The following is a 21,884-nucleotide window of genomic DNA, read 5'->3' on the forward strand; positions in this document are numbered from 1 at the left end:
GCAAATACGAAGAAGGCTTCATCTCAAGAAGGGGGGGGGGTCACACCCCCTGCAACCTCCCCCTAGATCCGCCCTTGAGGGGCACTACAACATCACTAAGAAAAAGTCCGAATGCTTTGCAATGATCTTTTCTTTATTCAGTCGAGATTTCGTTGGTTGTGTGATATTCTTTTTTCCTAACTTTTACGTTAACAGCTTAGAATTGCGAAGAGAGGTGAAATCACCCTTAAAAACTGTGGAAACGGAATTTAATTTTGGACAAATATTTATTGACATAGAGCATGTCTGACTTCAACTCTATGTTGACAAAGTCCATTTCCCCTTAAAATATCAATAATGTCGCTTTTAAAAAACGTTGCCTTAACTTACGAAGTATTTGCCTTAAATTTATCGACCGTTAATAAAAATACCCTAATTTGAAGACTACCATATCCCCCTAACACCCATGTACTCGCACACACACGCGCGCTCGCGCTCGCGCAAGCGAGCAAGCACGTGTGCTATACTCTCCCTAATTTGTGGGTCTATTCAATTCAAAACCCAGCTGTGTAATGACTCCGTACTTTTCAATCAAGGCATTTGCGTTTTTTGTTTTCAATGGAACGATAATGATGATGATGATTATAATTATGTACGATTAGTTTTAAGAGATCAAGTCACATCAAGTTTGAAACGCGAAGTCAAAGTTTCTGTTGTCTCTTCAATTAACCAGCTAGTGAAGGTTTCCTCTTTTCTCTTGATCCAGCTCGATTGCTTCAAAAAGCGACTTGAAGTTTCCGACTCCAAACCCCTGAGCAAAAAAGAGACAGACAAGTGAGGTACTGTCGCAATCAAAATGAATTCCTACAAAGTCTGCATCCCCTGGCTATGAACGTACCGTCAGAGAGAACTGTGAATGATTATGTGGTTCTTAGTAAGAACTAATTCACATTTTTATCTAAGCAAGAGGACAATGCGTAGAAATCAATAACGGTTTACTATGGATTACTATGAAATGCTGTGGGTTCCCTGCGCGTTTACAATTGTATTCCATCCAAAAATATACATTTCCATAAGAGATCAACTCCCTTATTCTCAGGACCTGTGAAGCTATCTTTGCACCTTTAGCAGACAGTGAAAAAATTCAGATAGCTCTTTTGGAATAACAAGGTTATGTTTTCCTGTGCGTATCACGCTTACGAGCGAACACAAAATTCGCTCGCGTCTTCAAGAAGAAGATGGGTGCAAGCCAACAAACATCTGTACTCCAAAATCACTTGCTCAAGGTTACGCTACTGGTCCAATAACAGCTACCAACAAGCAAAGAAAAAAAATCACTTTTTTCGGGTTCATGGTAGCCACCTTAATTAGCTTATGTCTTATAGTTCCAGGGACCACCGCTCCTTACCTGGTGATTGTACCTTTGTATAACTTCCAAGAACAGAGTCGGCCTGTCTTGCATAGGTTTTGTGAAAATCTGTAGTAGGTAACCCTTGTCATCAAAGTCGACTAAAATCTTCAGTTCTTGAAGCTAGTGCAAGGGGAAACAAGAGGAAAATTAGAAACTAACTAAATAATGATACAAAAAATACGTACAATATGCGTGTAAGAATCTGTCCAGCTGATCACGGCAATCAACAATATTCAAGTGGCTTTTACAATGGAACCCGGTTAACTGAATAAGGACACCAAAGAGGCATGCTTACGTGTCTATGAACCATATCACTACCCAAGTGGGTAAGGTGGGGTTTGCTTTCCCACTCGCGATTTAATACCCGCCGTTTCGTAAAATCGCATTAACCTGTTGGAAGAGTTTGTTTCCACACAGTGCGCAAATGGTCAATGTCCTCAAAGCGAGGGTATGAGAAGATACCACTTGCATCACAGAAAGTGTCCGTTCTCCGTATTTACCGATGTCCGTATTAAGCGGGCTTATGTAAGAGAAAATATATGAGCTTTTGGTCATAGACTACGAGTAGTCCTCTTTCGCTTAGCCGTCGAGCGAGACCGTAAATAAACCGCGAGGAAAAAATGGCCGCGTGAAATCCTGGGGACGAGACGCGCGCGTGCTTCTCGGCCCCAGGAGTTCGTGCGGCCATTTTTCTCTCGCGGTTTTCTTTCGCGTCACGCACGACGGACTAATGGAAAGAGGGACTACTCGTAGTCTATTTGGTCAGGACAAACTGAACAGCCGCAATAAGTGGATGTCCCTAGAGCAGGATTTCGCTGTTTTGACCACTGATTCACACTGCTGACGCGGTCCTGGTCGATTTTTTTTTTCACGGCCACCAGATAATCTTTATATTACTCTGTTCAGTTGTGTTATGCCCAGTTCCTTTCCTGTACAGCACATTCCTTCGCATGAAAGCGACAAGCTAAGTTTTAGGTCAAAAACTGTTTTCTCATAGTTGGGAGAGAAAAGGTTGAATGAAACCTGCAATACCATCCAGGAGGGGTAACAACACTCTTAAGTTGCCATGGAGACCGTAATTAATAGCAAATATGGCTACTTTACTATTCAAATTTCAACTCACCACATTCAGATCCTCTTTAATCTTGATGGGTGCATCCTTAAGCCGAGCACGGAGATTGTCATAATATGTGTCAGGAATTACTAGGAACTCCATTCCTCTCTCCTTCAAATTCGTTATCTAAATAAGGGGAAGCAATTACCGTAATAAATCATTTCAGCGCCCTCTTTCTAGTCAACGCCCCTTTTCCAGTAAGCGACCCCTATAACAAAGTGCAATTCCAGAAATTATCTATACTCCCCCCACAGGAGGGGTTGGAATTTGCAGGAATTTTTTTTTTTTTGGGGGGGGGTGTTCTGTGAGACCAAAAAATTTAAAGAAATGTACGAAGCTTACCGGTAATTGGAATATCCAGAGGGGTGGGGGAGGTAAGGATATTTTCTGAAACTATACAACCTGGTCCTTTTTCATTAAAGCACCATCAGATTACATCAACATCATCCATCATACTTTATTTACCTTCTGAACAGTTTACAGTGTACAACACAACTGTTATTTTCACATGGAAGCACAATTCCTTCAATGTACTCATTAAGCATATTCAACAAATGAATAGTTAATAAGATTTGTTTTCAATACAGCATGACCGTTCAGGGATGTGCCAGTGGGCACGAAAGGGTCTTACTAATGTTGTACTAAGTAATCTAGTGCTTTATTTGCTGTTGTGTTTGTTCGCATATATGGTGTAACTGCATCACTTACAGCTGAGATGATGTCAGAAGTATTGAGGGCAATATGTTGAACTCCAGCTGATCCATAATAGTCAACATACTCCTGAAATGTGACAATGAGAGTTTCACTAAGTTCAAAACAAAATTGTTTCCAATTACAAAACAACATTATTATGCACTACAGCCAGGAAAGAAAAACTTACAGTCTCCACCACACATTAAATTCATTGGTTCTTTAATTTATTCCTGGAAAGGGAGTGTCAATGCCAAAAACCAAAACAGCTATAGCTCGAGCTTGGGCTCCTTGATCCAGAGTCCAGTGCATAACCGTTAACCCCAGTGGCGGATCCAGACCTTGAGCTAAAGGGGGGGGGGGGGGGGGGGATGGTTTTGTTTTGCTTGCCCTGCTGGCTTTTCTTCCTTCTGTGATTTCTTCTTTTTTACCCAAAATAACGGGGGTACCCTGCTGGGTCAGGTCTCCCACAAGATCAAGTAAATTACCGCCTGCCCAACAAGACCAAGGAAAGGTTAAAAATTCTTAGAATGTCTACCTGTATCTGGCTCTTCCTTTTCCCAGGAGCTGGTTCATTGAGTGGCAGCTTAATTGTTTCCTCCCAGTTTGTAACCACAATTGACCTGAGAGAGCTGTACTCTGTGTGAATCTACATGACAAGAGAGATGAGATATTAGCTATAGGGAGGACTTGGTACTCTCTTGTTAGTAGCAGTCATGTGACAAATCTTGGGTTGGTTTAATCACTGTTAGTAACAAGAGAGTAGTAATTAAAAACTTTTTCAGGTTTGAAAAAACTTTGAATTTCAATAATATTGGGTCATGTTTTGAGGGCTTAGTCTCCACTAGAACATGCACAACAAAACACAGGTCTGGGATTAGATGTTACATATGGCGTGTCAAGCCAATGGAATTGGCCCTTGTTATTCGAAGGCTGGATCAATAACGCTATCCATCGGATAAATCGTTATCCCCTGGCTGAGTGTTAACAAAACCAACCATGCTATGCACTGGATAGTGATTTATCCAATGGATAGCATTATCCACCTTTCAAACAACCCTGGCTAGGTAGTTAAAAAATATTATTGAAGATAGGTCTAACAAAGATCATCCCTTATTGGTCTATCAACATCTGTATTTCAGGTTTTTTACCTATGATTATCTTTTGTGTGACCCGCGCCGTTTACTCACACCCTACACTGTCTACTCACAACCTGCACTGTTTACCTGTCAACTGTCACCCCCACTGATTTGGACACTCCTGAGCTCAGGAAAGTAACCCACATACAGTAGCTTAACAAGAAATTGGGATACAATAGTAAGTTTAATCCTTTAGTCCTTGACTGAGGGTTAAGAAGTCATACTTTCATAGTCATACATCCAGTCACAGATGGAATTGTCACAGTGAGACCTTGCAATGTTGTCTAATTTGGATATCAGAGATTCATTTTTGTGCCAATGTAAGTATGCAGTCAGGCAAATGTTACTTGTTGAGTTTTACAATCTTCTTGACTCAGGAGATTCAAGTTCTTTGCTCTATATAAGAGACACAAGTAAGGTACCAAGAATGAAGCATTACAGCACACATGCAAAGTACCTGTTCGTCATCCACTGACCAAAACCTGTGAAACTTCAAGTTTTTCTCATACCTTCAAAGAAGATCGAGCAAAGAAGAAATAAGGGATCACATGTACTGAGGAAATCTGTGGTCGAATGTCAATCGATACTCTTGATCGATACCCTCAATCAACATGTCGATCGACGTCCCGATCAATACTCAGCTGACACTCTGTCAACACTTGATCAACAGTCGGTCAATAGTCAGCTGAGTGTCAACCGACTCATATGAATTAATTGAAAATTAGTTGACCAAGATGTCAATGGAGTGTCAATCAAGTGTCAACTGAGGTGTTGATGGAGCATCAATCAAGGGTATTGATTGAGGGTATAGATCAACACTCGACCATGGATGCCTTTATTACACATAAGCAGACCACACTAATCCAAGACAACCTCTTAAACTGAGATAACTGAGACCATTACACTCAACTGCTATTCAGTATAACATAAAAGGTATCCTTGGCTCAGTACAAGTGTAATGTTAGTGAGACCTATCATTCATGTATTGTATGTATAAGTTTTAACAACACCTTAAATAAGTTAACTGACAAGTGTATATTTGTTAGTGAGTGCAAAGTTGTAAATCCATCTTATTCATAATAATTTAAATATAGCGCTATATTGTATTGCATTTGTTATGCTGAACCTAATAGCTGTTATTGTAGTTGAGTCAGAGTCAAAACATTATTTTTTTCACATTATGGCATGCAGACAAAGTGAAAGGGTCAATACAAAACAGACATGGCCCTTTTGCTTTGCTTGTGTATGCCAAGTCTAACTGCTGATAACTGCAAATGTGACAGCTATTGTGAGTGTGTCTGAGTCTGGTTCAATGAAATCCAGTGAAAGGCACTCATACATTTTGGACTTAAAATATTGGGCAGATGTGCAATTGGGAAAGGCTGTCATATGGGCCCTTTCTCCTATCCATCTCTCTCTTCTTGATCCCTTCACAATGCTCAAACTGAAGGTAAGTTTCAGTAAGGTAAGTGAACCTACCATTCAGCAATAGAAACCATAGCATCTTCAGGTTGATTTCCAACAACGTGATCAATAAAACACAGTTTGCCTGGTGGTCTGTACAATAAAGACAAAACAACCACAGAGTTAACAGTACATAAATACAAAACAATAAGTAAATAAAAAATAAAAATAAAAATATGAATATATAACAGTTGTTATTATACAGTTATAAATTTACCTGGTAAGCATATACGGATAGCAGTGTCACCCTCTTTGCTATGTCTGTGCTGCACATGAAGTTTGGATTATGTGCAGTTTATGATACCCTAGCCTAGCCAAGTCCTTGAGTCAATTTAAATTCCATTTATAGCTTTTGGCAAGTTGCAAAAATTAGGAATCAAAACTATACTGCCAAAGGTTAATAAACTTATTATCCAAGCTAGATAGTCACTGTGAATTGTAAATTTTGGTTTGATTTTATTTCTAGTTACCAAAGTTTCATTCTGTTGTTTTCTCTCAGATTGATGAGAAAACAAGTGATACAGATCAAAAAAAAAAAAAAAGAAAAAGAAAGAAAGAAATCTCAATAGCAATGCCACCACTGTTTTGGCATAATTTATTATATTAATTTCTACTTTAATTATACACATTCATAAATGGCCTAGCGACTATCCAACAGATTTCAAAATATATAATTACTTAACCTTAGGGTGCATTCCTTTGGGGTGATCTGGATCAGGATCAGTGATCCAAGATCACTCAAATCAGGGTGCATCAAAGGGGCCAATGAATTTGAGACCAGAGTGGATTCATCAGTTCCTTTGATGCACCATGATCTGAATGATCTTGGATCACTGATCCTGATCCAGATCACGCCAAAGGATTGTGCCCCTAATTAAAATGAGGATGTTTCCATGCTCACTTTGTGTGTTTTTGACCAATGTTTATTGTTAAATTTACTATTACTATATGATATTTATTCTATAATTGAATATTTCTCTTCACAGCTAGTTCAAGGTTTGGAAGGTACTCACAACTTAGAAAGATGACAATCTTTGGTTACTGGAGGTTTGTAGCCTGGAAGGAAGAGCCCGTTAAACTCCTTTCTTTCAACGAATGTGTGTGTGGTGTCCCCATACTACAAACAAACAGACAGTGCAGACATTAACTTTTTATTTAAACTATTATGTTCCACAACAGTTATAACAGATCAACCTTCCATATTTTGTCAAATTTTTGCAACATAAATAGTTATGGTTTGACCACATGAAAAAAAGAAAGAAATTAACTGTCAAAAAACTTATTACTAAAACAAATTTACAAAATTTGTTAAATTTAGATCAGCTGTGAAAATGTCATGCTAAGTCACCGACTTCAGTTCTTCAATAGCTCCACAAATTACAGTAACCACAATTTCTGAAATTAATATTACAATTTGTTATAGATCATTTATTGGTCAGGAATAAATTCAATTCACTTACAGTTTGAACAGTAGCAAAAGTGACAGTGCCCCCTCCATCTGTCTCCTCCCATGGCTCATGGACAGATATGGCACCACGTTTAATGGCAGCCTAAATTACAAAGAAAATTAAAACAAAAGAATAACGTGTTGCACTGTTATGAGAGAGCCTGTGTGGCAGAGATCAAGGATCTTACTGCAACCTACATGAGAAAACAGCCAGAGAAAAAACACTTATTTTTTTCCACCAGCTATTATTTATTACCAAGTGATATCTCAGACTTCAGCTTAAAAATTTTATCCTGGTTGTAAATAGGTCACTGTGTCATCTTTGACAGGTTGATGAAATCAAATGATGAGCAGTCACACCAATGTAGTTACCTTGTAAAGAGCTATACAATCCTCCACTTCAAAAGCAACATCTTTTACTCCATCACCATGTAACATCAGGTGCTTTCCCATAACTACAGAAGGAAAAATTATGTAAGGTTGCAAAATGTCAGTCAAAAAATAAATGGGTATTTTATACTGCCAGGGCTTTGAAATATATTTGCTGAGGACAATGACCCCAACACAAGTCACTGATAAATCAGTGCTAAGCTTGTCCCTATTAAATCCTGTGTCCTTTAAGTGTGAATCCACCAAATAGTGTTAAACATGGAATAATGTCTTAAACTGATTAACAGAAAGATAATAGCTGGCATGTCATTACCTGGTGAGGACAAGACCTCGGTAAGATTCTCAGCAAGTTTTTGCTGCTGAGAGTTTGAAATATCTGCAATCGGCAGAAAAAAACTTGCCGAGAATCTCAGTGAGATCACTCAGATCATATTTCTGAGATGTGAAAAATATTCAAAAATTTAAAATCATATAAATATTAACCTTTTGAATGCCAACCCAGGTACAGGCCCTGCAACCGGCGGCCATATTGGATTTTGCACAATTTTTTTTTTTTTAAAATTTAAGGACTTTTAGCCCTTCAGGACTCATTTTAGTTTCCATTCTTACACTAGAAAAGTCAATACAGTAAGTATGCAAACGATATGGCAAGGCAGCCACCAATGGTATGGCAGCCTGTTTTAATTCATAACAAAACACTGCTTTGTGATAACAAAACTTCTTTGAGACTTTTTATACAACATATATGTATTCTTTGTAACTAGTTACATTATACTTATACCAGAGAAGTGAATAAATAAAACATTCTCTATGTTATGGCTTATCTATTTTCAGTCAGTCATGACTGGTGGCCATCTTGAATTTATAATTAGATGAAGAAATGTACTAAAAAATTATCATAAACAGAAATGTCTCAAGTATCAAGCTTGACAAAAAGAAATGAAGTTCACTGGCTTCAATAGTTAGCTTGTGTGTGGAATATTTGAAAGCATGGTGCAGCACAAAGTCCTGGTCTTTCAGGACAGTCCTTACATTGATATCTGGACTCCTTTCTCCTTTTGTTGCGAGTACAAACCACACACCTCTTCTGGGGATTCTGTTTCATAGGGGTGGGAGGTATCACTTCTGGGAAATGGCGCCCTGACAAGCGATCACCTGCAGTAGGAGCAGCAATGTCTGTACCACCTGCAGAAAGAAGTGCTGAGATTGCATCTAACTTGAACTTTAGGTAGCGCTTCCTGTTGTCAGATTTCTTGTTCAAAAGATAAGCATTTAGGACAGCTTCTTCAATGAAGTGGAAAGCAACTTTCTTTGTCCACTTCATGCTCTTTCAAACAGATATGTAATTGGCAATCATCTCACCATTTCGGTCAACACCTCCCATGTAGCAGTTGTAATCATGTACAACTTGAAGCTTCCTGACTTGGTTGCCTCCCTGATCACACCTGCCAGTGTTGACCACATTTGCTCGGTGAATGGTTGACAAAAAGTATATTTCTTTCTTGTCATGCAAACGCAGAGCCAATAGTTCACCATTTCTCCGAAAACTGTGCTCTCCTTTTGTAAGTGGGGCATCTGTGAACTCACTTGGGAGCTTGATGCGATTCTTCCGGGCGGTTCCACATGCAGCTGTATTGTTTTCATGCAGGTAGTTGAATAATACCTGGCTGGTGTACCAATTGTCCACATACAACCTGTACCATTTATTCAGGAGTGATCCCATCAGCCTCGGAATGACAGCTCCACTTTGCCCAGCCTTCGAACTAAATCTGGGTCATCACCATTTCTGTTGGGTTCTTTACCCAGGTAAACAAAAGAGTTCCATAAATATCCTGAGGTTTCACATAAGCTGAACAGCTCTATTCCAAATCGTGCCCGTTTCGTGGGAATGTACTGCTTGAATGCCAGATGTCCTTTCCATAAAAGAAGTTCCTTGTCAATTGAAATATGATCCTCAGGAACATACACAGTTCTAAATTTGTTTACCAGGTACTCAACAACTGGCCTGACTTTGTAAAGCCGATCACGATCAGGATCATTGGGATCAAACTGCCTGTTGTCAGCAAAGTGCAGGAACTGAAGAATGCTCTGGAATCTGTTCTGGGGCATGACACTATTGAAGATAGATCCTTTGAGGAGGGGATTTGTACTCCAGTAATGTGCAATCTCTGGTTCTCTTACAATTCCCATCAACAGTGAAAGGGCAACAAATTGCTTCATTTCAGCTCTGGTTGTGTCAAACCACTCATTGGCATGGCTATGTGGTGGTAAATTGGGATTGTTCCTTTTGTATTGAGTTGCATATGAATTTGTTTGCTCAACAAGGATGTCAAAAAACTCATCAGTAAGAAATAAATTCAAAAAGTCACCTGTTGAAGGATTATTTGGAAGTGGTACCTTTATCCCAGGAGTATCAGTAAAAGGAGGAATATTTGGCTCTCTGTCCACTGAAATCCACTGTGTTTCAAGAGCTGCTTGTTGAACAACTTGTTCACCATGTGGTTGTTGAGCACAATGAGCACCTCTTTCCCTACCACAACCACCTCTTGCTGCATTACGACCACCTCGTCCTCCACCACGATCACCTTTTCCTCCACGACGACCACCTCTTCCTCTTCCTTGGCCTCTGTTAGGTGCCGCATCTTCCTCTTCACTTTCACTGTCTTCACCAGCACTCGCAGTACTCGGACTCTCATGTTCCTCGAAACTTTCGACTTCTTCGTCGCTTTCATCATTTTCTTCCGAGCCAGAGCTATCGCCATTATAATCTGAACCATCTTCACTTTCCTCGTCACTAAATTCAGAGTCTCTATCTGTGAAAATTTTGTCTAAAGCTTCCTCGATTGTCATCCGACGTGAGCCATGTGAGCTTGCCGCCATCTTGGATTTACCATAAACATACACAAAGCCTCCTGGGTATATATTGTGCCAACAATGCAAAATTTTCTTGGTCAGCAGATTATTTAATGACTCCCAGATCCTTCTAAATGACCACGGTAAAAACCCGCAAACGACTGGGTAGAAGAAAACAAAGCTTTGTAGAGGACGTATATATACATCCTTGGTATCTGAGGCTCATAGTTTAGGACATATATATATACGTCGTTGGCATTCAAAGGGTTAAAGTCAGAGGTAATGAAAATTCTGGGAGACAAAAAAATATATATTGAAAATTATATGACTGAATGTGCTCTTTGCAAAACTTTTGCAGGGAATAAGACAGATGGTTGGTCAACTTCCAGAGATGCCAACCTAAAAAAACAAAATCCAGGAGAATTTGCGACTTTTACCTTAATTCAACCCCAGAAAAACTTTATTGGGAGAGTTCTGCCGATTCAACCACAAAAATGTGTAAAGTACTTCCAAAAAATTTGCAAAATTGTATGAAAAATGTTCTTAAAGAACTTCTTCCTTTGTATCTGGAGATCTGTAATTGGTACATGAGACCAGGAGATTTCACCTGTATCCAGAAGACTTGCGGGAAATCTGGGAGCGTTGGTATACACGAACCCCTGGCACATCGGGACCTTATAAAACTGGATGTTATAATTTATTTATAATTATAAAGTTCTTACTTTCTGTTATCTCTCCTGATGGATTGAGAGGAGACTGGAATACAAAAATGATCTGAAATTGTCAAGAATAGAATTAGAACACAACATTAATCTGATCTTATGTACTATAGGCATCTGTGGTCAAGTGTCAATCAATACCCTCAATCAACCCTCAATCGACCCTCAAACGAATCTCGATCAACACTCCATTGACATCGTGATCAACACTCAGTCAGCATCTTGATTGATACCTGGTCAACACTCAATCGACATCTCAGTCAACAGTTGGTTGAGAGCCAACTAATTTTCGCAGACACGCCATCAAGTGTCACTCAATACATATGAGTCGGTCTACACTCTGCCAACAATCAATTAACTGTTGATCAAGTGTCAATCAAGTGTCAATCAGGACGTCAATTGAGTGTTGATCTAGTGTGGACCAAGTATCGATTGAGATGTCAACCGAGATGTTGATGCAGTGTCGATTGAGGGTCGATCAAGGGTATTGATCAACACTCAACCGCAGATGCTTTCAGTACATATGATCCCACTGATCATTAAGTATTGACAAACTTACACTCTGTACAGCAAAATCAAGCCAAGACATCAAAGTTGTAACGGTTCTTAACATGTATCAGATAAAGCAACTCAGAAAACTGTCACTCCCCATTGATGAACACTAGTCTGTCACATTGGCTACATCTGAGCTTATCTGTCAGGCTGATCAGCGGACCAATTTTGCCAAAAGCCACTATTTATACCCCAGTGCCAGAGGTTGGTCCAAAGCCAATTAATGCTAAACCAGGATTGTAATGTGATTGAGGTTTCAATTAATCTCTTGCACAATGGTGTTTTCCATTTTGAGTGTCTTGTGGAGTTTAAGACTATAATCAATGAAATTTTATTGGTTGGAAAGGATAAATAGAAATACTAAGAAACTAGATCAAAATTATCCCTGATCCCGAATAAGCTTAAGTATACTTTGAAGAACTGGGCCTTCAGGGCACAGCAGTATACATTGGCCTGTTAAACAGTGAATTGAGATTACAGGAAGCTGTCAACCAGAATTGTACAATGTATGTGAAAATCAGAATTTCTTTCCAGTCCATAAACATGGACTGATCTTTCTAACACATTTTCAGTCATAGAATAATCGCTCGCTCAGGACCATCGTGGGAATAAAAGCTCGTTCTGGACCATTGTGGCAGAATATCAGTCACATTTGTTCTCTTTTGTAGGACCTTGCTGCATGACGTCTGTACAGTCATTAGAAATTGGGTCGATAACCCTCATCACTTTATAATTTATATTATGTCCTGCCCAGATGTAAGATCACAACAAAGTGACTGTATGGTAATTATGACAAACCTCACCTTGTCCTGTTTGACAGCATGTGACACAACTTCTCTTGAACCAGTCTCCAGTCCTTTGTACCCAAATGGCTCAAATCCCATTTTGTTGCAGTAATATGAGGCTGCCTGTTGATTCAAGTCACAGTTATAAATGTAAAAATGTCCATTGGCATCAATTTGATTGTGCAAAGTACACGAGATACCTAACACCATAGAATAGTTAACTAGAACCTCCAGATTAATGACACCATGGGTGAAAATGGATGACAAGTATCATGCCTACATTTTCCTCAATCTTGGAGGAAATTAAAGGCCAGATTTAACGAAGATTTAATTAAGATTAGACTTAAGATCTGGTGAACTTTGCTGGTTAACAAACTTATCATAGCATAATTTTGTTTGCGTTGTTACACCATTAACACTAACCTGCTTGGCATTTCCTACCCAAAATGTGACGTGATCAAAGGCAACAAAGGAACCAGCCTCAGGCTGAAAATAAAGAACCACAGGAATGTCTTTGACAGATATCCAACTTGCAATCAATAAAATCAAAAGTTGAAATGTAAAGTGTTGAATTCAAAGTCTTTCAAGTTTGTGTACCAGGATCTGAGGTACTAGCTAACCACAAGACCATATTTTGTACTTAATGACCCTTTCAATTTTAATTCCAATTCCAGGATTCAACCAAACGGCTCCATTAAGACCATGTCATAAAATTAATTACTTTCATTTGTATTGCCTAAATTATGGGCAAGACAAGTCAAATCCTGCACTGATTGGCAACCTCAGCAGATAGACAGGACTGTCTTGCTCACTGGAGACTGCTTGCCATGTACCACAAGAAAATGGTTTTCTTTATACCATATAATAAATCCTTTACTAAACACCCATGAGGCTGGCCAAGTTATATCCAGCCATCTTGATCTAATGCATGCACAATAACACACATATACTATTGATCCCAGATGACTGTTGAATTAGCCTTTTTTCCGGCCGTTTCACTCAAAATTGGTTTTAACCGCAGATTCAAAAAAGTGATCACATGATGACAAACATTTCTCAGCTACAGTTGGTAGCACAGCTGTTGCAAATTTCTCAAAAGTAGCAAGTTCAAAGTAAATCTTATCCATACAATCAGGGTCCGAAATTAACTTTTTAAGGCAGGCGCCAACTGGCGACTGAAATTTTTTTTTTCAGTCGCCATATGGAAAAATGTGGTCGCCAAAAAGTGTCAATAAAATTTTTCCTTCGCAGCAAAACAGAAACCAAAATTTTGGGTCGCCATGGGCTTGCCGGCAAAATATTTGCAATTGATGTAATCAGGAATCAAACCAGTGCGCAAATCATCTTTTGACTACTTTGACAGATCTACATCTCCGCCTTTTGACGCCCAGAGAATATCTAAATCTTCAACTAATTTCTTCACAGATGTTCCGTCTCCACCTTGTAATAAATTATGGAAAAATTTCAGAACATCTTTGGACACCACATCGCCTGAATAAATATTTATGGCGAAAGAACGCACGTGGCCTCTTGCGCCTGCAATACGTATGTTATGGGAAACCGCTGAGAAAACATGGCGGCGAAGCTTCGCACTGATCATAGCATTGAAACGTTGTGGTAGATTTATAATGAGGAAAATTGGTTTTATACTTTAAAGGAGTAGGTCACCCCAAAAACTGTGTATTTTTTTCCATCACCAATAAAAAGTTCACATTGAGTTGAGTTACTCACCGTTGTTTTGGCTTCTGAAGTGGATGCGATCCTAATGAAAAAGAAGTGAAAAGTTCGACACCGGGAGCCGCCATTTTGAAAGGATCTTGAAGGCCAGGCTGCATATCCGTGACGTCATTCCGTCCAAGAATGTGTTTGTTCGTTTGAGCTTTAGTATGGCTGTGCTTGAAGCTAGAACGTGCTAGTGATTCCGGGGATGATAATAATCAAGTTGAATGGAACGATTGGTTGGAAAATGCTCTGTGGTGTACTTGTGAGAGATGTGCAACTATGCCAACGCAAAGAGAATGTGTTTGTTGCCGAGAACAGCCAGAGGAGGTCACCAAGATGGAAGGTACATTTTGCAGTACAATTGCAATGGACGCAGTTAGCGGAAGAGGAAGTTTGTTTTTAATTGTATATTGCTCTCAGAATTGAATTGGTAGCTTAAATAAATCCCCAGTATAATGCTTTTGATCTGATTTTTCTCCATTTTTATTTTACTGGCGGTTCAATGCGGAGGGAGTTCTGGTATCACAGAAACTGACGAGTTTTCAATGGTGTGTTCAAATCGGAGGAATTGTTTCCAACTCATAAGTCTGTGTTTCTACTTATAAAATTTGGATACTTTTTGCCCGTGCTCGTACGTATTTGCCAGGTTTCTTTACACTTATGGACTACGTGGACTCTTGTGAAATACGCAGTGACTTTACATGTAAGATGCGAAGTGAAATCGATGTCTTTGACGTGAAATGTGAAATTGACGACATTCCTTATCATTACATAAGATTTTTTGTGAGAATTGTAATTTGTATTGTTGGAAAGCTAAGCATATGTAATAGATTTTGGATAGAAGAAAAAAGCATATGGAACTTTTACATGCCTAAACATTAGTTGATGAAGGAAAATTCACTCTGCTAGTGTGTTTATCCATATCGCATGTGTCGTGTTTACTCGCCTCGTTACTTGACAAAGCATGCAGTAAGATTAAACCTTCATTTTTTACCGTAGATTTGCTTTCAGTAGCAACTTTAATTCCCAAAAATGATGTGAATGCAAAAACACTGTCCTTAATTAATGATGAATCGTGTTGATAAAATTGAAAACAAATTGTAACACATTTCAGACAAAATATTATTTACATATGGATATCGGATTTCGCTATAGCAGGAGTTGTTATCGGTAATTGTTGATATGTAGATAGGACTGATGTACAGTTAACTACTTCTTCCGATGTATTCCAAATCAAATTAGACCGCATTTAAAAATTTGTAAGTATTTTAACTCATCCCTGGTTGTCAAGGCCGATTATTAAACACGCTCTGATTTTGGCCCACACAAGAGATTTATAAAGCGAAAAAATACTTTTTCGATAAACGAAAACCGTACCGGGTTAGTCTGACTTGTTATTTTTAAAGAAATCTGCAGGGCATTTGAAGTTCCTACGGTACCCTAAGAAATTTAATAAATAACTTCCAAAAAACGCATGCAGTCACTATGCATCAATGAACACGAAAACACGAAAACCCTAGCGCCAGTCTACGAAATATAATGAATTAAAGCTTGTAACATAGAAGCTTTTTTTTATAAATACTGGTAAGACTGGTAAATGATGAAAAGAATTTCATTCAGCCATTTTCCCTGTTATTATAGAAAAAAAAAAAGCGGCAAACTGATCATACATGAAACTGACCCATGATTCACACCGTTTTAGCGTCTTTTTCGTGAAAATATATTGCCTGAGGAGTCGAAAATTTTTGGCGACTAAAATACTTGTGCTGGTGACCAAACCTGAAAACATAGGGGCCAGCTGGCCCCAAGGTTTTTTCTTGAAATTTGAGCCCTGTAGTCCAGCGAGGAGCTTCAATTTCTTGCGCAGAAATAATATTTACCCAATCAAGTCAACGACAGTTCTGCCGGGCAAAAATATTTTTAAAAATGAAAAGTATAACTGATAGCTACCTCTTTTCGTTCCTTGCGATGTGCCATTCGCTTGCAATACGTGCCTTTAAGAGGGCCTTCCGTTGAAAAATTGTCGGAAAGCATTTTTCTTCAATGACCTCCTTCTTGTGTTTCCAGCCACAAGCTCAAATCGGTATTGTGTTTTGAAGCAGTCGTCTGTGAAATGCTCGTTGCACACATACACATTTTCAAGTTTTTTTGGCATGAATCTCTCATCCTGACATAGCTGTTCGAACTGCTTCTTTGGCAATTTTTTGTTCTTTTTAGGCAAGTTAAGGAAAGTCACTCCTCTTTCCCTATCCTTTTTGGTTCCGGTTTTACAGCCCGGGCCGAATTTAGAACAGAACAGAAGAGCTTTAGCCTTTGAGCTTTGTGCCAATTCGGATGGAATGACGTCACGGATATGCAGCCTGGCCTTCAAGATCCTTTCAAAATGGCTGCTCCCAGTGTTGAACCTTTCACTTCTTTTTCATTGGGATCGCATCCACTCCAGTAGCTAAAACAACGGTGAGTAACTCAACACAGTGTGAACTTTTTATTGGTGATGGAAAAAAGTACACGGTTTTTGGAGTGACCTACTCCTTTAAAAGGTACAAAAGTAAGTCCCGTAAAAAGTAAGTGCCCAATTGGCGGGTGGCTTTAAATTTTATTTTAATCGATTTGACTGAAAATCAAAGTTATTGTATAATTGTCGTGGCATGAAATAGTTAATCGCCCGCTGGCGACCAGTTGTGAAATTCTGGTCACCAGAGCAAAATTTTTAGTCGCATTGGCGACCAGGAAAGCGCAATTTCGGACCCTGACAATGGATTTTGCATCTGTCGAACTCTTCTCTACAATAGATCTTGAATTGCATCTTGCTAGAGAGTGTGGAACTCAACAAACTTGCAAACAAACTGTGAAGCAACTTGCCTGACGCCAGGACATTCACTCATCACACGATCATGAAATTTGTCACATCATGTGATCACTTTTTTTGAATCCATGAATGAAACCAATGGTGCATGCAATGACCTGAAAAAATAGCCATTTTAACAGATACCTTGGATCAATAGCATAGAATATCCGCTGTGTCCCGCATGAAAATTTTCCCTTAAAGCCATATAATAAATCCTTTATTGACTAAGAGGGCCAGATATTGGCCTTGTTCTTGCCCAGTATACAGCCATCTTGACCTCACGCCTGGTCAGTAACCCATACATACAATTAGTTCTAAACATGCAAAATTTGCTTCAAACAGCAAGTGGTCTAAATTCAAGTTCCTGTGGTGTGGTGACCTCACAAGACACGTTTCCACACTTCAAAATAGCGTAGAAATGAGTTGTAACCGATTTCAGTGATTATGACCTAACACAGGACTATGTGTTCTCGACATTAAAAACTTACAGTTACCCTTGATGTAGGTTCAAATTATACATCAGTTATAAAAATATAAGCTTAACTATTCTATTTCACACGCTTATACAGTGAACAACGTTGAATGTATAGTATATTACCGATATGCACCTTACCTTCTCCCCTTTATCTGTATAAGTAGTCTGTTGAAATAAAGGAACGGGAATTAATATAATTTCACTACAATTACGACGAAATTAGTGAAAAACATTGCGATACGTGCCATTTTTCGCCCCTTTTTACACATCTGCGCACTCGATCGAGAAACTACAGAAACCCAGTCTCTTTCCCAAATTTCACACGATCCATATATGGGCATCTCTTAAACGAGCCCCTTGACCCGCCCCCAAGGTTAACTCGTCTCCAGGGTTACCTGTCCCTCATAGTCGGCGGGGCCTCAGAATAAGGAAACGTCATCTCTGAAGAACTGATTTGATTGGCTGGATTCCTCGAGGGACATTTTTAACTAGTTCAACTTCGTCGTTTGCAGTCCGGGTCAATCTTCTCCACCCTTAGCCATCCTTGTTCCTTTATGGTTTATCATTATGTCTTTGGTGTTTTTCTGTCTTATTTTAAAACTGTTATTTTCATGTTTTTTACCATTTAAAGGTAATTTTGTACGTAGCCAAAATAACTCAAAATACCGTTACTGAGCTCACAACATAGACGATTATGGCGTGACTAAATGGCGTTACTGAGCGATCAATATCCGAGAATGACGTCAGACCGGAACACAAACCAAAGCAACGCACTACAAAAATGGAGGCAGTAGAAACAGATCCTTTGCTCGGACAAATGAACCGAGCATTTAATCCCGCGCCCTCGAGATCGGGAACAGAAGAAATGAGAAATCCCGCGCAATGGCCAGAAGATTCTTATGATCTGTTCTTACATGACACTGGTTTTGTTGCAAAGCAAGACGAACTCGATGAACCATGTCAAAGGCCGAATGGATTCTGCTGCAGAATCGGCGCAAAGCTGAAGTTCTTTCTCTTCGATTCTTCCTGGCCTTTGTCGTGTTTCCTTTTGGTTGCATTCCTTGGATTTTGGTTGCCAAAGAAGAGAAAATCAATATGGCCACTTACTTTCATACCAGTATTTCATCTTCTGTTCGGCTTGGGTGCACATTTCTTCTTTATCCTGTCTTCAAGCCACCATAGTGTTCATTTAGGATCCAAAATGCTGCTCACAGCTCTGTGGATTAGCTCCTTTGCATCATATGTTTTAGCTGTCTATTACTTCAGATATCACTCACAAGAATGGATGAGAGATTTGAACAAAAATCAATACCGAGCTATCAATATAGCCCTGATCACCGGTTTGCTTCTTGTCTCGTGGGTTTTATTTGGAGATGCGTACTATCAAGTCATCTTTGACTTGGTCAACATCAAGGAAGCCTTTTTGCAAACCTGTCCCCATCTGGTCGTATGCACTGGTGTTTTTTACACTCTAGCCGTCTCAGTCTACTGGGGTTTGTATTCCTCTGTCGCTGTTTGCTGCATGTTTTTTTCGTTGTGTCTCGTAATGACAAACGACCTCTCGAAAGGTTACACACGTATAGCGAAATGTACGGGGGATGTGCGTAACGCTTTGATAATCCACAGACAAGTGCGTGAACAAATAGCAGAGCGGGTCAACAGCATACGAATTTGGTTTCTTATTCACATGCTCTTCTATGTTGTGGTTTTATTAGCGAACATTTTTGAATGGTGGGAAGCGGCTAGGGATCTTCACTTTGCCTATGAGTACATGGCGCAGATTTCTGGCACACTGGTGGTGGTGTACAAGTTTTTCTTCCCGTTCTTGTCAGCCAGTTACGTGACTTGGCACGAGGCTATGCTCGTGCAAGATTTGAATGACAGGTTAGATTTCTCGCCTGGAGACACGTTTCATTCGAGGCAAGAGTTGGAAGTGTTTCTTATACAAAGCAAGAGGCGTGGTTATGGATTTCGCCTTTTCAAGATACAAATAACCATAACAATCGCCGTGTTCTCTCTACTTGGATCGGGGTTTGGACTTGTGCATAACTTGAAAGGTTAACTGACTAACTGTTGTAATCAATAGAGGGTGCACAATAGAGTTCTCAGATCCCGCTTTCCCGTCCATTTTTTCCTGTTAATCCCACCATTCCGCCCTTTTTTTACCTGGAAATCCCGATCCCGGCCACTTTTCAAAGACGTTTCTGCGTTAATGATTAATTTGAAGGAGTCCGTTCGTGATAAACTGTTTACGTGACACTGCGTGCAAATATTTCTCGCATTTAATATTGTTTTATTTAAGTCTCCAAGGATTTGTTTTGTACATTTATATTCAAATAACGTTTTCTTATTCATTTTGACTTGAAAATGACGTTGAGTAAACGTCGAAACGTCGTCGCTTTTTAGAGTTTTTTTACAGTTTTTAGAGTTTTTAACCGTGATGGTTTTAACTTTTGTCTTATCGCAATGTTTTATAGTTAAGTTAAATTAATAATTAATTTAATTACTAACACAGAAACCTTTTAAAAATAGACATCGCATAAAAGATCACAAAAGAATGAATGAGCTGCCAGTAATCGGATACCCGTGTTTGCGCGAAGAACTCTGGGATCGTCAGGGGGCAAACATTGCTAGTCGCTAGAAGAGAATGTATGGCGAAAAGTTGTTTCGAGGTACAAGAAAACGATTTTTGAGAGAGATCAACGCTTTTTCGCCGTCGTTTTTATCGCAAATGGATTTGGGCAATGTTGATATGTGGAATATGTCAGTTTTTCTTCGAATAACCGTGAAATATGTGACAAAATCTACCGATAAACTCCGTTGCTTGCGTCAACCTCGTTCCCAGGGTCTCTCATCTTACCGCCCCCTGGAGCGAGCGAAGAGAGACCCTGGTTGGGTCTGGTCACGTGCCACTTTGACAATTAAGAACATCAGGGAGGGGCCCTCTGTAATCAGCAATTTGTCGCGTTGAGCTTTGTCGAATGCGAAGTATCGCGCTGCGACTACCATTACCCGCGGCGTTTATTAATACTTAGCTTTCAGGCTGAAATTTAGCAACGTGAGGTGCTGCCAAGACTATATTAAATTTTGTAAAGACACCAAAAACATTATTTTTAAGAGAGCTTTAGAACACCTGGCATAATTTTAATTATTTATTTATTCATTTATTTATTTTAGCATATCTTAAAACACAATTTTATCTCGTTTACATATAGATATAAATTCTTAAAATTCTTAGATATCTTTTTAATTGTAAATTTAGTTAGCATCGGGCAGGCGAAGAGCCACCCTGTGGATATACTGCCCGAAATGCCATTATTATTATTATTATTATTATTAATAATATCTATTCCAACGTTTACCTAAAGGTTAAGCAAGTCTGTCTGGAGGCAATTTAGTGGTCTTGATTTTCAGTGTTGCCGTCTTACCCACTGGATTTATGGAAAGTCAGTCATTTCAACTGTGGACGTGGAGCAGCGCAATTTCATCCCGGAGTAATTGTTGTTTCTTCTTTGAATGTACTTGATCAAATTGATGTTCAAGGGATATTTTAATCTTTGTCCCTGGAGAGCCAATACTTAGAGCCTTAAAACATATCTTGCAATAGAAACGAACCTAAACAAAGTATAAGCACGGCATGGCAAATTTATACAGAGGTGTCACTCTGAGAAGCGACGTGCAGTTTACAGCGGAAACCATGTAGACCTACGATCTCTAAAAATATGCCTTAACGCAATCAAACGACTCCACTCTACTTATAATTTCCATTTCTTCTAATAACACAGCATAAAAAGTGCCCCTCAGAAACACGCGTGAAGTAAAGAAAGGTCGAAAGATCGAAAATTAAATGACAATGTGCACAATTGTCACGAACCGTTGGAGTCACATACACTAATTTATTAACGACACAATAAAAGTTATATTTGTCTTCTTCTTCTTCTAGCCTCCTTTCGGTCGAAGATAAATCCAGTTTATCAGCAACGACGGCGAAATGCATACCGCGACGAGTTCGTTGTATTATCCTTCGCGCTCTGCAAAGTTCGGGGCGCCGACGGCGCGGTGAAACTTCGATAGATCTTTTCAACCTTTGACGCTCCTTTCGAAGTGACCTTAGCTTTCAGTGATCAATTAAAAGGCCCTGAATTCTCTAGAATTATTTAATCGCCGTTCACAAGACCTACACTTCATTCTGAGGTAAAGCTGAGTCAAAGATCTTCCATACACAGCCTCGGTCGCGGTGTGTAATTCTCCATTCGCCTTCTTGAAGAGATTTTTACAATATGTAACGTCCTTCAC

General features: G+C 39.3%; 2 protein-coding genes across 3 annotated transcripts; one reads left to right on the plus strand and one right to left on the minus strand.

Annotated features, from left to right (window-relative positions):
• Nucleotides 1-112: 112 nt before the first annotated feature.
• On the minus strand, nt 113-18,779 carry LOC110064720 (4-hydroxyphenylpyruvate dioxygenase-like). Of its 2 annotated transcripts, none has more exons than XM_020771813.2 (15): nt 18,696-18,779; nt 17,727-17,753; nt 12,967-13,029; nt 12,562-12,666; nt 11,210-11,261; nt 7,617-7,699; nt 7,258-7,347; nt 6,811-6,914; nt 5,813-5,890; nt 4,791-4,842; nt 3,733-3,843; nt 3,213-3,284; nt 2,514-2,630; nt 1,388-1,510; nt 113-790 (listed from the first exon to the last, which is right to left on the minus strand). In XM_020771813.2, the coding sequence occupies exons 1-15, from the start codon at nt 18,699-18,701 to the stop codon at nt 713-715; spliced, it is 1,161 nt and encodes a 386-aa protein (XP_020627472.2). In that variant the 5' UTR covers nt 18,702-18,779; the 3' UTR covers nt 113-712. The 2 variants fall into 2 exon arrangements, with proteins under 2 accessions (XP_020627472.2, XP_020627471.2); XM_020771812.2 differs by lacking the exon at nt 18,696-18,779 and adding an exon at nt 17,834-17,944.
• Nucleotides 18,095-21,521, plus strand: LOC110064724 (uncharacterized). The gene has a single exon (XM_089278986.1). It carries the CDS (start codon nt 18,370-18,372, stop codon nt 19,648-19,650), a length of 1,281 nt encoding a protein of 426 aa, XP_089135112.1. The 5' UTR covers nt 18,095-18,369; the 3' UTR covers nt 19,651-21,521.
• Nucleotides 21,522-21,884: the final 363 nt, after the last annotated feature.

This window comes from Orbicella faveolata, unplaced genomic scaffold, assembly GCF_042242905.1.
Source record: "Orbicella faveolata isolate gen_17 unplaced genomic scaffold, um_ofav_v1 contig_47, whole genome shotgun sequence".
Classification (NCBI taxonomy): domain Eukaryota; kingdom Metazoa; phylum Cnidaria; class Anthozoa; order Scleractinia; family Merulinidae; genus Orbicella; species Orbicella faveolata.